General features: G+C 40.4%; 1 protein-coding gene across 3 annotated transcripts in view; it reads right to left on the bottom strand.

Moving 5' to 3' along the window:
- The window catches only part of SLAIN2 (SLAIN motif family member 2), a 78575-nt gene extending 63551 nt beyond the window's left edge, over nucleotides 1-15024 (bottom strand). For all 3 annotated transcript variants that reach the window (XM_082837780.1, XM_082837781.1, XM_082837782.1), the window contains exon 1: nucleotides 14428-15024. In XM_082837780.1, the coding sequence (XP_082693906.1) occupies nucleotides 14428-14816 (389 nt within the window). In that variant the 5' untranslated portion in view covers nucleotides 14817-15024. The remainder of the gene's footprint in view (nucleotides 1-14427) is intronic.
- Between the last annotated feature and the right edge of the window lie 1594 nt (nucleotides 15025-16618).

The following is a 16618-nucleotide window of genomic DNA, read 5'->3' as shown; positions in this document are numbered from 1 at the left end:
AATACTGATTAGATAATACAGTCTTTATGCATATATACACAATACTAAATTCTCATCTACAAAAATGCAGCAAAGTGGATGAATAAACAATCTAAAACTCATTTAGAAAGTATTTCACACATACACTCCCCTTTTGCCCACATGTAAATTCCTTTTCAATTAGCACAATTCACACTAGGAATGGAGAAAAGAATCTGGAGACTTGGAGAGGTGGAGAAGTCAGTTCCTAATCCTCCCCCTCAACAATGAATATTTTAAATAGTAACATAAAGATGTTTTATGTATTATATGTATTTGTTTATTCTTTTATATGAGGCTCTTGAGAAATTCTAATAAAAACCATTTAAAAAGGGTCCTTTCTTTGAGACCCACTACTGTTTCTTTCCTCAGTAAAAGTATACCTGTTTTAGGTAAATTTAATGAAGAACATGAGGATTTATGGAAAATTAGACTAAAATTATTTTGTTTTACAGAAACCTGGGAGCCTAAAAGTACAAGTACATGGATGAAAGCACAGAGACACTAAAACTAAATTTAACTAAAAATGTTATATAACTGTAAAAATAAGGATGATATTACAGGAGCTGATTACAGGCCAAGAGGCCAAAGGAAAATATGAATGATGTTACTCACCTAATTCAAATTTCAGTTCTAGTACAAAGAAAGTATGTAATAATGACATGGGATCACTTCAAGTCTTTAGACATCTGCCGAAAACCTCACCCTGCACGGAGAACACCTAAGAAATTCTTGATTTACCCAACAATTAACTTCTCAAAAGGCTTAGGAAGAAATGAGAACTGGACCTGTTCTGACCATCACCAACAACAAATTAACTGGGGATAACAAAATGATCAAAATACTGGAAGAAAGAGGCCACTTCATTTTGGAGTTTATAGCAAAATAGAAAAAAAATTCTAAACAAAGAAGTGCAAACCATTTTTTAGAAAATTTGATCTAAAAACATTCAGATCACATTTGATGATATTAAAGAATTATTTTTAATGGGGAGGGTAAACTGGTAGTGTAGTTATGTTTAAAAAGAGTCCTTATCTTCTACTACAATATTTAGTAATTAAATGATATGATGTTTGAGATGAAATTTGCTTCGAAATAGTCCAGAGGGTTGAGGTTTGAATGGTATAGATGAAACAAGAATGGCATGAGTTGGTAAGTGTTAAAGATGGGTTGTAAGTTAAGTGGAGGTTCATTTTACTGTTCACTCTATTTTTGTATATGTTTGAAATTTTTCAAAAAGTTTTTTTTTTTTAAGTTCACTGCAAAGACAGATCAGTCTAGAACTAAAATAAAATGGAGATGATAAAGACAAAGCTAACACTTATATATTTAATTTGTGTCAACAACTGTTCTAAACCCTTTACCTGTATTACATTTAATTCTATATGGTTGATACAATAATTAACTCTACTTTACAGATAATGAAAACTCTCAAGCACAGAGAGTAAGTGGCTAACAAGGTCATGCAGTTGACAAAGGTGGGAGCAGGGATTTCAACTCAGGCGACCTAGTTCCAGAGTCATGGCTCTTAGCTACAATCTGACTCCCAGGGGCTCCAAAGGCCAATTCAGCACAAGAATAGTGAGTACAAAAAGAGGTCATCAGATAAAGAAATTCATAAAAATGTACATAGGGCTCCGGTCGTTAAAGACAAATGATCAAAAAACAGAATTAGGGAATATAAAATAGCCAAAGGTGAATAACAGTACAAATGTACAAAGGATAACATGAAAAATACAGATAATTAAAATTAGGTAAGAGCTGAAAATGTTTAAACATAGTCAGACTAACTGTGTTCCAATCCTAGCTCATCCACATACTTGAGAGACTAAAAGCAAATTATTTAACCTAAGCTTTAATTTCATCATCTTTAAAATGGAGATTAATAATAGACTGACCATACTGGGTTATTAAGAAGATGAAATACTGTATATAAAGTGCTTAGCATGTATCTGCCATGTGTTAGTGCAATAAATAATTGTTAGCAGGGCTTCCCTGGTGGCACAGTGGTTGAGAGTCCGCCTGCCAATGCAGGGGACACGGGTTCGTGCCCCGGTCTGGGAAGATCCCACATGCTGCAGAGCGGCTAGGCCCGTGAGCCATGGCCGCTGAGCCTGCGCGTCTGGAGGCTGTGCTCCACAACGGGAGAGACAACAACAGTGAGAGGCCCGCGTACCACAAAATAATAATAATAATAATTGTTAGCAATTATTTAAAATAAAAGAGCAATAAAAATCACATTGAAGGATGTCCACTTTCAACACTTGGACCTAACATGATACTGGATGTTCTACTCAGGGCAATTAGACGGGAAGATGAAATAAAAGGCATCCAGATTGGAAAAAAGAAGTAAAATTATCTCTATTAGCAGATGACATGATATTTTTTTTTTTTTTTTTTTTTTTTTGCGGTACGCGGGCCTCTCACCGCCGTGGCCTCTCCCGTTGTGGAGCACAGGCTCCGGATGCGCAGGCTCAGCAGCCATGGCTCACGGGCCTAGCCGCTGTGCGGCATGTGGGATCTTCCCAGACCGGGACACGAACCCATGTGCCCTGCATTGGCGGGCGGACTCTCAACCACTGCGCCACCAGGGAAGCCCGACGTGATCTTTTATATAAAAAATCCAAAGGGGGCTGCCCTGGTGGCGCAGTGGTTGGGAGTCCGCCTGCCGATGCAGGGGACATGGGTTCGTGCCCCGGTCCGGGAGGATCCCACGTGCCAAGGAGCGGCTGGGCCCGTAAGCCATGGCTGCTGGGCTTGTGCGTCCGGAGCCTGTGCTCCGTAGTGGGAGAGGCCACGGTGGTGAGAGGCCCGCGTACCGCAAAGAAAAAAAAATCCAAAGGAATCCACACCAAAAAAAAATAAAAAAACTATTACAGCTGATAAATGACTTGGGGAAGGCTGCAGGAGACAATGACATCAATATACAAAAATCAACCATATTTCTATACAGTAGCAATGAAAAATCCAAAAATGAAATTGAGAAAAACAATTCCATTTACAGTGGCATTAAAAAAATAATAAAATGACTGAAAATAAAATTAAAAAAAGAAATGTAACACTTACACACTGAAAATTACAAAACACAGTTGAAAGAAATTAAAGACCTAAATGAATAGAAAGACATCCAATGTTCATGGATTGAAAAAACTCAATACTGTTAAGATCTCAAAAGTTAAGATCCCCAATTGATCTACAGATTCAATACAATCCCTATCAAAATTCCAGTTGCCTTTTATTTTTTGCTGAAATTTACAAGCTGATCCTAAAATTCACATGGAAATACAAGGGTCACTCTGAATAGCTAAAACAATCTTGAAAAAAACAAAACTGGAGGACTCACTCATTCCAGTTTCAAAACTACAGTAATCACGCTGGGCAGTAGTGGCATAAAAGATAGTCATAGATCAAGGAAATAGAATTGTGAGTCCATAAATAAACCCATACATTTTATGAGGAACTGATTATTTTTTTGAATTTTTGAATTTTACTTTATTTTTTATACAGCAGGTTCTTATTACTCATCCATTTTATACACATCAGTGTATACAAGTCAATCCCAACCTCCCAATTCATCACACCACCCCCCCCACCTGCCGCTGCTTTCCCCGCTCGCTGTCCGTACACTTGTTCTCTACATCTGTGTTTCAATTTCTGCCCTGCAAACTGGTTCATCTGTACCATTTTTCTAGGTTCCACATATATGTGTTAATATATATTTGTTTTTCTCTTTCTGACTTACTTCACCTTGTAAGACAGTCTCTAGATTCATCCACGTCTCTACAAATGACCCAATTTCGTTCCTTTTTATGGCTGAGTAATATTCCATTGTATATACGTACCACTTCTTCTTTATCCATTCGGCAGTGGATGGGCATTTAGGTTCCTTCCACAACCTGGCTATTGTAAATAGTGCTGCAATAAACATTGGGGTGCATGTGTCTTTTTGAATTATGGTTTTCTATGGGTATATGCCCAGTAGTGGGATTGCTGGGTCATATGGTAATTCTATTTTTAGTTATTAAGGAACCTCCATACTGTTCTCCATAGTGGCTGTATCAATTTACATTCCCACCAACAGTGCAAAAAGGGTTCCCTTTTCTCCACACCCTCTCCAGCATCTGTTGTTTGTAGATTTTCTGATGATGCCCATTCTAACTGGTGTGAGGTGATACCTCACTGTAGCTTTGATTTGCATTTCTCTAATAATTAGTGATGCTGAGCAGCTTTTCATGTGCTTCTTGGCCATGTGTATGTCTTCTTTGGAGAAATATCTATTTAGGTCTTCTGCCCATTTTTGGATTGGGTAGTTTGCTTTTTTAAATATTGAGCTGCATGAGCTGTTTATATATTTTGGAGATTAATCCTTTGTCTGTTGATTTGTTTGCAAAGATTTTCTCCCATTCTGAGAGCTCTCTTTTCGTCTTGTTTGTAGTTTCCTTTGCTTTGCAACAGCTTTTAAGTTTCATTAGGTCCCATTTGTTTACTTTTGTTTTTATTTCCATTGTTCTAGGAGGTGGATCAAAAAAGATCTTGCTGTGATTTATGTCAAAGAATGTTCTTCCTATGTTTTCCTCTAAGAATTTTATAGTGTCAGGTCTTACATTTAGGTCTCTAATCTATTTTAAGCTTATTTTTGTGTATGGTGTTAGGGAGTGTTCTAATTTCATTCTTTTACACATAGCTGTCCAGTTTTCCCAGGACCACTTATTGAATAGATTGTCTTTTCTCCATTGTATATCCTTGCCTCCTTTGTCATAGATTAGTTGACCATAGGTGTGTGGGTTTATCTCTGGGCTTTCTATCCTACTCCATTGATCTATACTTCTGTTTTTGTGCCAGTACCATATTGTCTTGATTACTGTAACTTTGTAGTATAGTCTGAAGTCAGGGAGCCTGATTCCTCCAGCTCCATTTTTTTCCCTCAAGACTGCTTTGGCTATTCGGGGTCTTTTGTGTCTCCATACACATCTTTAGATTTTTTTGTTCTAGTTCTGTAAAAAGTGCCATTGGTAATTTGACAGGGATTGCATTGAATCTGTAGATTGCTCTGGGTAGTATAGTCATTTTCACAATATTGATTCTTCCAATCCAAGAACATGGTATATCTCTCCATCTGTTGCTATCATCTTTAATTTCTTTCAACAGTGTCTTATAGTTTTCTGCATACAGGTCTTTTGTCTCCCTAGGTAGGTTTATTCCTAGGCATTTTACTCTTTTTGTTGCAATAGTAAATGGGAGTGTTTCCTTAATTTCACTTTCAGATTTTTCATCATTAGTGTATAGGAATGCAAGAGATTTCTGTGCATTAATTTTGTATCCTGCAACTTTACCAAATTCATTGATTAGCTCTAGTAGTTTTCTGGTGGCATCTTTAGGATTCTCTATGTATAGTATCATGTCATCTGCAAACAGTGACAGTTTCACTTCTTCTTTTCCAATTTGTATTCCCTTTATTTCTTTTTCTTCTCTGATTACTGTGGCTAGGACTTCCAAAACAGTGTTAAATAATAGTGGTGAGAGTGGACATCCTTGCCTTGTTCCTGATTTTAGAGGAAATGCTTTCAGTTTTTCACCATTGAGAATGATGTTTGCTGTGGGTTTGTCATATATGGCCTTTATTATGTTGAGGTAGGTTCCCTCTATGCCCACTTTCTGGAGAGTTTTTATCATAAATGGGTGTTGAATTTTGTCAAAAGCATTTTCTGCATCTACTGAGATGATCATATGGTTTTTCTTCTTCAATTTGTTACTATGGTGTATCATATGGATTGATTTGCGTATACTGAAGAATCCTTGAAACCCTGGGATAAATCCCACTTGATCATGGTGTATGATCCTTTTAATGTGTTGTTGGATTCTGTTTGCTAGTATTTTGTTGAGGATTTTTGCATCTATATTCATCAGTGATACTGATCTGTAATTTTCTTTTTTTTGTAGTATCTTTGTCTGGTTTTGTTATCAGGGTGATGGTGGCCTCATACAATGAGTTTGGGAGTATTCCTTCCTGTGCAATTTTTCGGAAGAGTTTAGAAGGATGGGTGTTAGCTCTTCTCTAAATATTTGATAGGATTCACCTGTGAAGCCATCTGGTCCTGGACTTTCGTTTGCTGGAAGATTTTCAATCACAGTTTCAATTTCATTACTTGTGATTGGTCTGCTCATATTTTCTATTTCATCCTGGTTCAGTCTTGGAAAGTTATACCTTCCTAAGAATTTGTCCATTTCTTCCAGGTTGTCCATTTTATTGGCATAGAGTTGCTTGTAGTAGTCTCTTAGGATACTTTATATTTCTGCAGTGACTGTTGTACCTTCTACTTTTTCATTTCTAATTTTATTGATTTGAGTTCTCTCTTTTTCTTGATGAGGCTGGCTAACAGTTTATCAATTTTGTTTACCTTCTCAAAGAACCAGCTTTTAGTTTTTTTATCTTCGCTATTGTTTTCTTTGTTTCTATTTCATTTATTTCTGCTCTGATCTTTATGATTTCTTTCCTTCTGCTAACTCCTGGTGCTGTTTGTTTTTCTTTCTCTAGTTCCTTTACGTGTAAGGTTAGATTGTTTGAGATTTTTTCTTGTTTCTTGAGGTAGGCTTGTATTGCTATAAACTTCCCTCTTAGAATTGCTTTTGCTGCATCCCATACGTTTTGGATTGTTGTATTTTCTTTGTCATTTGTCTCTATTTTTCTATTTCCTCTTTGATTTCTTCAGTGATCTCTTGGTTATTTAGGAAAGACTGTTTAGCCTCCATGTGTTTATGTTTTTTATGTTTTTTCCCTGTAATTGATTTCTAATCTCATAGCATTGTGATCAGAAGAGATTCTTGATATGATTTCAATTTTCTTAAATTTACTGAGGCTTGATTTGTGACCCAAGATGTGATCTATCCTGGAGAATGTTCCATGGGAACTTGAGAAGGCAGTGTAATCTGCTGTTTTTGGATGGAATGTCTCATAAATATCAATTAAATCTATCTGTTCTATTGTGTCACTTAAAGCTTGTGGTTCCTTATTAATTTTGTTTGAATGATCTGTTCATTTGTGTAAGTGAGGTGTTAAAGCCCCTCCCCCCTCGTATTATTGTGTTACTGTTGATTTCCTCTTTTATAGCTGTTAGCAGTTGCCTTATGTATTGAGGTGATCCTATGTTGGGTGCATATATATTTATAATTGTTATATTTTCTTCTTGGATTGATCCCTTGATCATTATGTAGTGTCCTTCCCTGTCTCTTGTATCATTCTTTATTCTAAAGTCTTTTATATGATATGAGGATTGCTACTCCAGCTTTCTTTTGATATCCATTTGCATAGAATATCTTTTTCCATCCCTCACTTTCAGTCTGAATGTGTCCCTAGGTCTGAAGTGGATGTCTTTTAGACAGCATATATATGGGTCTTGTGTTTGTATCCATTCAGCAATCCTGTGTCTTTTGCTTGGAGCTTTTAATCCATTCACGTTTAAGGTAATTGATGATATGTCTGTTCCTATTACCATTTTCTCAATTTTTTGGGTTTGTTTTTGTAGGTCCTTTTCTTCTCTTGTGTTTCCCACTTAGAGAAGTTCCTTTAGCATTTGTTGTACAGCTGGTTTGGTGGTGCTAATTTCTCTTAGCTTTTGCTTGTCTGTAAAGCTTTTGATTTCTCCATCAAATCTGAATGAGATCCTTGCCGGGTAGACTAATCTTGGTTGTAGGTTCTTCCCTTTCATCACTTTATCATGCCACTCCCTTCTGGCTTGTAGAGTTTCTGCTGAGATCAGCTGTTAACCTTATGGGAGTTCCCTTGTACGTTACCTGTCATTTTTCCCTTGCTGCTTTCAAAAATTTTTCTTTGTCTTTAATTTTTGCCAATTTGATTACTATGTGTCTCGGTGTGTTTCTCCTGTGTTTATCCTGTATGGGAGTCTCTGCACTTCCTGGACTTGGGTGGCTATTTCTTTTCCCATTTTGGGGAAGTTTTTGACTATAATCTCTTCAAATATTTTTTCGGGTCCTTTCTCTCTTCTCCTTCTGGGACCCCTATAATGTGAATGTTGTTGCGTTTAATGTTATCCCAGAGGTCTGTTAGGCTGTCTTCATTTCTTTTCATTCTTTTTTCTGTATTCTGTTCTGCAGCAGTGAATTCCACCATTCTGTATTCCAGGTCACTTATCTGTTCTTCTGCCTCAGATATTCTGCTATTGATTCCTTCTAGTATATATTTCATTTCAGTTATTGTATTGTTCATCTGTTTGTTTCTTCTTTAATTCTTCTAGGTCTTTGTTAAACATTTCTTGCATCTTCTCAATCTTTGCCTCTATTCTTTTTCCGAGGTCTTGGATCATCTTCACTACCATTATTCTGAATTCTTTTTCTGGAAGGTTGCCTATCTCCACTTCATTTAGCTACTTTTCTGGGGTTTTATCTTGTTCCTTCATCTGGTACATAGCCCTCTGCCTTTTCATTTTGTCTGTCTTTCTGTGAATGTGGTTTTCCTTCCACAGGCTGCAGAATTGTAGCTCTTCTTGCTTCTGCTGTGTGCTCTCTGGTGGATGAGGCTATCTAAGAGGCTTGTTTCCTGATGGGAGGGACTGGTGGTGGGAAGAGCTGGGTGTTGCTCTGGTGGGCGGCGCTCAGTAAAACTTTAATCCGCTTGTCTGCTGATGGGTGGGGCTGGGTTCCCTCCCTGTTGGTTTTTTGGCCTGAGGTGACCCAACACTGGAGTGTACCTGGGCTCTTTGGTGGGGCTAATGGCGGACTCTGGGAGGGCTCACGCCAAGGAGTACTTCCCAGGACTTCTACTGCCAGTGTCCTTGTCCTCACGTTGAGACACAGCCACCCCCCGCCTCTGCAGGAGACCCTCCAACACTAGCAGGTAGGTCTCGTTCAGTGTCCTTTGGGGTCACTGCTCCTTCCCCTGCGTCCCAATGTGCACACTACTTTGTGTATGCCCTCCAAGCATGGAGTCTCTGTTTCCCCCAGTCCTGTCAAAGTCCCGCAGTCAAATCCTGCTAGCCTTCAAAGTCTGATTCTCTAGGAAGTCCTCCTCCCGTTGCTGGACCCCCAGGTTGGGAAGCCTGACGTGGGGCTCAGAACCTTCACTCCAGTGGGTGGACTTCTGCGGTATAAGTGTTCTCCAGTTTGTGAGTCACCCACCCAGCAGTTATGGGATTTGATTTTATTGTGATTGCGCCCCTCCTACCGTCTCATTGTGGCTTCTCCATTGTCTTTGGATGTGGGGTATCTTTTTTTGCTGAGTTCCAGTGTCTTCCTGTCAATGGTTGTTCAGCAGGTAGTTGTGATTCAGTGTTCTAGCAAGAGGGAGTGGGAGCACGTCCTTCTACTCCACCATCTGAACCAATCTCTGAGCAACTGATTTTTGACAAGGGTACCGAGACAATTTAACGGAACAGAAAAGTCTTCTCAACAAATGGTACAGGGACAACTGGATATCCACATGCAAAATAAATGATGTTGGACTCCTACCTCACACCACATAAAAACTCAGAATGAATCAAAGCAAGTGTTGGCAAGGATATGGAAAAACTGGAACTCTTGTATAATGCTGGTTGGAATGTACAATGGTACAGCTGCTGTGGAAAACAGTATGGTGGCTCCTCAAAAAATTAAACATAGAATTACCATTTGATCCAAAAATTCCACTTTTGGGTATATACCCACAAGAAGTGAAAGCATGGATTTGCACAGGTTATTTGTAGATTCCCATTCACAGCAGCATTATTCACAACAGCCAAGAAATGGAGGCAATCCAAGTGTCCACCAACAGATGAAAGGATAAAGAAAATGTGTTATATACTATAACGGAATATTATTCAGCCTTCAAAAAGGGGTAAACCATGTCATATGCTACAACATGGATGAACCTTAAGACATTATACTAAATGAAATAAGCTAGTCACAAAAAGACAAATTCTACATGATCTACCTATAGGTATCTAAAGGGGTTAAACTCATAGAAACACAGTAGAACAGTGCTTTCCAGGAGCAGGGGGAAGGGGAGTTACTCTTCTGTGAGTGTAGAGTTTCAGTCATGCAGGATGGGAGGGTTCTGGGGATCTGTTGCACAACAATGTACATGTAGTTGACAGTACTGAACTATAAACTTGGAATTTTGGGGAGGCTAAATTGAGGGAAATTGTAGTTCAAATGAGGCAAGGTGATACACAGTAAGCCAAAAGGTAGCTTGGAACAGGTTTAAGTCTACTCTTCCAAATAATGGAAGATAACTGAAATTTTATCACCAAATTATTGTTGACCTGAAATTTGTTGTTCTGAAATATCAATATTATGGCAAGCTCAAAAGCCTGGATAAGACAAAATAGGATAATTTCTAAAGAGAAAAACAAGCAATGTTTAGAAATTCCAGACCAGACTGATTCCTTGCAAAATTCAAAACTAGGTTAAACAAAATGTTTGTAAAGTTAGAATAGGAAAAACCCAGAAGATTCATCATGAACAAGTCAAACCAAATTAACTGCAATGTCTATGCTAATAAGTTTACTTCATTGAAGGTAAGAACTCTTTAAGGCATCATATAGCTTAATTATAGCAAGCCACTTGGCAAAATCTTTCATAATATCCATACAGGCAAAATGGCATATGGGCTTGATAATAATAAGTAGTACTAACAGTTACTGAACAACCACTGTGTGAGTTGATTAATGATGTTCATTAATCTGGAGGGAGTCTAGTCAAGCTGCATACTTCAGAGCCCTTTATTCTGTCATTTTAATATTTTTATCAACAACTTAAATGAAGACCCAGTAGGTATGCTTATGAAATATGAAAATGACAAAAAAATTTGGAAGGAACAGATATTAAATGCCTAAATCAAGACTAACAAAATGAAATATAAAAGCCTAATATTCAAGCTAAAAAAATTCATTACAGAAAACCAGCGTTAGGAAGACTTAGTGTAACAGCCTATGTATAAAACATATGGGGTGTAACTGAAACTACTCACTCATTTTAAGCATAAATAACAGAAATTAAAACAGTTAATGAAATATTTGGTTTCAAAATAATAGCATTTAGCTCAAGCAAGACATATCCACCACACACTGTCTGGTCAAATACCATCTAAAATGCTGAGTACAGTTCTGGGTACCACGTTTAATGACAAGGAGCAACCCAAATTCATTAAGAGAAAAATGACCACAGTTGAAAGATCAGAGAATTACATTATCTAAGGAATGATTAAGTAAACTGGGATTGTATTACTCTGAAGAAGAGATGAGAATGCTCAGAGTGTGTGGTGGGGAGGAGTCAGCAGGGTCATGATGGTAGTATTCAAATATCGTAAGGGGTCATTCATGTGGAAAAGGAATCAGACTTGGAGAAAGCAAAATATAATGGAAACAGCATAAGCTATGATGTCATAAAGACCTAGATTCAAATCCTGACTCCATCATTTACCATCTGTTATTTGATGCTTGGAGAGAGAAGAAGTGTCGTTACCTAAAAAATGATACCTACCTCATAAATGGATAAAAATTAAATGCAATTAAGTGTAAAAATGTTTATAAGTTGCCTGGCATAGACTGACACACTGTGATACACAATAATGTTAGTTCCCTTCTCTAGACTTTTCTGAGTTGTTCTATAAGAGCATTTTTCAAACTGATAATTAGCCATTAATGGGTCACCACATCAGCTCAGTGGGCTGTAACCAGCATTTTTTCCTAAAGAAACAGAACAGAAAACATTAGCGCTTTACCACATATACCAAGTATAGTTTTGTGAAACTTTTGTTTCAATTATTCATAAACATGTGTGTACTAGGCTATGGTATAAAATGTATTTCTTATCATGAAGCTGGAATTGAGAAAAAAGCAAAACAAAACCGTGAAAGCCACTGCTGTAAATACAATACTGTTTTCTAAGTGTGTTCTAAAGATACTAGTTACTTGGGAGAGCAAATAAGTTTAGGAAACAAACCGTACCACTTAGAGACTTACTATATTCAATACATATTAGCATATTTAAAAAGCCCAGCATTAAAGAAATCTGGTGGGTTTTTTTGGTTGTTGTTGTTGAACCTTGTTTTTCCCAGATATATTTGATCTCAGACCCACAATTATTTTTTTCACACAATATCTACTAACACCTTCAGGACTGACATTTTGTGGTATACATTTGGGAAAAAATATTCCTCTAGATGAAAAGGAAGGAAATGGGTATAAGTTATAGAAAGTAGACTTTTAGCTTGCTAAGAAAAACTCTTGACTCTTTAAATCTTTCCCTCACTGCTACTAACACCCACTACCCCTTATAACTTATACTCCATACACATACTCCAAAGCACTTTAAATATGATTTTCAAACTTTCAATTCACACAAATCTTTTCAGAAAAAGCACAGGACATCTATAACATCAAGATATGTAACCAGGATCAAAGTAGTAAGCAGGAATCAATTGGCCAAAAGAAACTTCTGGCATAGTATTTTAAAAGACTTGCTTTACCTGAACAAAAACACTGTGATCAGAAACCAAAGCAGCAAAAGACTTAATCAGCTTCTCCAAGGGGAGTCAATGTGTTCTAAGAATACATAGTCTAAAATGGGCTAATGAGTGCAGCTAATCTTCATTATTATTATGGGCATCATTATCATCATCACTTGGAAGAGGCATGTGATATTAGATGATTCCGACTTCTTTTAAAGTGTATACATAACTAGGATTCCTTTGTAAGGACGTGATTTCACACTAATATGAAAACTGTCACTACCACAGTCAGTTCTAATAATATTTGGTATCACTTGGCAATAAAATAAAGGCTTGACATCATATATTCAAGAGCATCTCTGTAACTCAAACCTTTCTAATTGAGTTACAAATACCTCTGACTCTGCTCTAGCAGTTGTCAGAGCATAATATGCCCTTCCCACTCTTTCTCCACTCTCAGGCTCCAAAACCACTTCTCCTCAAAGTCTGCCCCAACTAGACTATTATTTTCTTCTCAATTTCTGAGCACTCTCAGTACTTTTTGTCCCTATCACTCTTTTAAGCAATTCACTGTGTATTTCCTAGCTTATTTCTTTATTCCTCCATAAAACTTGGCTCCCAACAAGACCATAACTTCCTTAATGAACAGGGATCAACATTTAAGAACCTCCCTCAAGATCCTGAAAGCACTCACTAAATATTTCTTGATTTAAACAACTAGGTTTAAGAGTAATAGTGGCTAGTCTCACAGAGCTCATATACCAGACCCATGCTAAAAGCATACATGGATTAGCTCACATAATCTTCACAACTCTACAGAGGTAAGAACTATTATCTTCTCCATCAAACAGAGGAAGAAAATGAGGCTCTGATTAACTTGCCCAAAGCTGTACAGCTACTAAGTAGCAGAGCCAGGACCTGAATCCAGGCAAAGCTCTTAACTACCTCAGTACACTCTGTAAGGGTTGCAGCCCTGCGAAACCGGAGTCTATGAAGGATTTCAACCTTACTAAGTTAGAAGTTTCAGTTTCAACAAAGAGCAGAGATACTTTAGCTAAAAATTAAAACTTTAAAAAAGGATAAATTAAGACAAATTAAGAATTTCCCGTTGACATCTTTATGCAATTACAATAAAACATGAGGGAAACTGCCTCTCATGTCCTTTCTATATATGGAAATGATGTTACGGTGTGGGTCATAATTTTATCAAGAAGTAGCTTATGACAATACAGTTCGGTTTAGATTTTTAAATACGGCTGTTTTTCTCTGCCCCTAGGATGACATGGAAATGAAAGATAGATAACTGTCACTTCACAGCTTCGAAAAATGCCAGACCCAATTCTTGTTTAAAAAATGAGAGCCAGGGCTCTTGTTCCACCCTTGACTCGTCACACAAAGCAGCACCATCCTCTGCCCTCTTCACACAAAGCAAGCGTCACCCTACTACCCAAGGGGGAGTGCTGCTGATCCACACGGTTTCCCCATCGCCGCCAGAAATGTACCCATCTCCCACGGGTCCAAAACACTGACCGCTGCCCGGACTTAGATTACCCTGGTCTGCTCCGCGCACCGGGTGACACCTCATCACACCCAAAATGCCCAGGCCGCCATCCGAAAGCCAGTATTTCACACAAAGCTGGATCCCTTCCTACAAAGCAGTTTCCCATCTCCGACTCCTCCCACGGCGAGCAGCCCTTCCTAGGCTGTGCCAGACCCCAGACCCCAACGGGGTCCAAAGCTCAGAGGGTCCCCAATCCAGAGGAGAACTAGCTACAAAGCCTATTCCTCTTCCAAGCCTCGAACCCCCAACTCTCGCTGACCGTTCCGCAGCCAAAGCAAGAAAACCATGAATCAGAGAGCGGACCCCGCTACACAAAGCGAGGTGTCTTACCAGGGGGCCCTCGGAAGACGCTCTCCGCCCCCCGGGCCCGTCCCCGCCCAGCTCCGGCCCGGAGCCCCGCGCTCACCAGCTCTCCTCCTCCTCCTCCCAGCCTGACAGGCGCTCCAGCTCCTCGGGCCGCAGCGGCTCCACCTCGTCCAGCAAGCCGCCCTCGCCCGCTGCCAGCAAGGAGGTGGTGTCCCGCAGCTCCTCGCTACTCGTCCGCCTCGGGCCCGACCCGGCCCCGCAGCCCGACTTGGCGCTGAGGCCCAAGGGGAAGCCCCTAGGGGACGCCGCTCCGGAGGAGGGAGTGGACGCGCCGGCCCGAACCGGGCTGCCAGGCCCAAGGGAGCCGGCGCCCTGCACGGCCCCGGAGCGGCTCCTCAGCTGTTCGTTCTGCTTCTCCAGCTTCTTCACCAGCTCCTGCAGCTTCCGCACCTCCTGGTCCGCGTTCACATTGGAGTTAATGTCCTCCATCCCGGCCCCGCCGCCTCGGCCGCCCGCCACCCGCTCAGACTCACAGCGACAGGGAAAGAGCCGGAGGAAAGAGGCGCCGCCGCCACTCACTCTAGCCGAGGCGCCGGCATATATCAGGGCCAGGCCCCACTGCCAGGGTTCCCCCCTGCTCCGGTTCCGACGCGCCGCTGGCCCCAGCCGAGCCGCCTCATCTGCGCCGGCTCCAGGATTGGGGGAGGCGGCGCCAATATCCGGCCTCGGCCGCCATCTTCCCTCTGTCCCTCCGCCCACCTCAGCCCGGCCCCGTCGGTGACCTCAGAGCGTCGTGGGGTGGACCGGCCGGCGGCGGGCGCTGAGAGGACCCGGCGGCGATCTCGCGGAGGGGTGGGGCCACGGGCGAGGCCGGTGGGGCGGGGCTTAAACCGGAAGGGGCGGCCCGGAGCGTCGGCGGAGGCGGGTCGCTGCCCTGGTGGCTGAGAAGAGCGATTACGGCCGCAGGCGGGGCCCGAGGGGAGTGTGGACTTGGCGGCGGGTGGCGCTAAGATTGCAAATCGAGACTCTCCCTCAACCCCGCCTGTTGGTCTTGGATGAGCACCCGCTTCTGGGTCCAGCATCCGAGCCTGTCCTCCCTCCCGGCTGGTTCCCTGGTGGGCGCTCAGCCCGGCTCCGTGGAGAGACAGTTTGCTTCGTCTGTTTGTTCAGCAAATATTTATTCGATGCCTCCTTGAAATAGGAAATTGTCGGGGCTGGCAGGATCCTCAGACCATCTGTGACCCATTTATTCCTCTGAAAATGAGAAAGCAGAATCGCAATGGTTAAGAGAGGTCTAAGGTCAAAATAATAACCATAAATTGTTAAGTGCTTACTACGGGGAGACACTGTGCACTTTGAAGGCATTATCTAGAATAGTTTTCCCGACTTCACTGCAGTTTACTGCACACTGGCACGGAAGCGGCGATAGAAAACTGCTCCTCTCTCAACTTTGTCTGTTAATTGATGCAGAATCTGCTCTTTGTATCGTTTTCTTCTGAAAATCTTTTTCATAGTCTTGAAAACAGTTGTGTATTGAAAGTACTTAATAAACGTGTTGACAAATACTGATGAATGCTGAGAGAAGTATGACTAAGAATCTGCCTTCAGTCGCACCTGTTTATAATTCGTACTACTGACAGCAAACAAAACACCTAAATTCTTTGTTGTGATCACATTAACTGCTCTTGAGTTGTCAGTTGTGAACTACTGGTTTATGTTTGCAGCTTTCCTCTAATTGCCTCCTCCACCCTTTGCTAATAATGATCCAGTCCTATTACATACACCTGGGTGTGGACTCGCATGCCATGTCACTTGCTTCTACCCTTTAGCCTTCCTGTGCTATATTTTCCTTACTTAGAATGTTCTACCAAATCTGATTCCTTTTCATAAAACTGCTAAATCCGATTCCTTTTCTTAAAACTCATGCTCACCCATCTAGGAAAATTTTTCCTGACAATTCCACAACGATCTAGTGGTTCTGTTTACTCTAGCATTGCCTGATCAATAGTTTGCAACAGGTGTCTGCACTTTTAAAAATTTTGCTTCTTTTTCTAAGTCACTTTCAGTTGTTTTTGTGTACCTGATGAAAAGGGACCATTTATTTTAGTTTTTCATGTCTAGTAGAGTGTCTGACACAGTGGACATTGAATATCTGGTTTGTTGAAAGTTATGAGGAATGTAAATTCTGATAGGTCAAGGACCAGATAGATGGTTATTCATAGCAAAAAAATGCATTGAGTATTTTTGACGTTTGCTGACCAATTATAAATAAGTAGGATATCGGGACTTCC

The sequence above is a fragment of the Leucopleurus acutus genome (genome assembly GCF_964270905.1).
Source record: "Leucopleurus acutus genome assembly, chromosome: 4".
Taxonomy (NCBI): Eukaryota; Metazoa; Chordata; class Mammalia; order Artiodactyla; family Delphinidae; genus Leucopleurus; species Leucopleurus acutus.
This window is presented reverse-complemented; position numbering and strand designations above follow the sequence as displayed.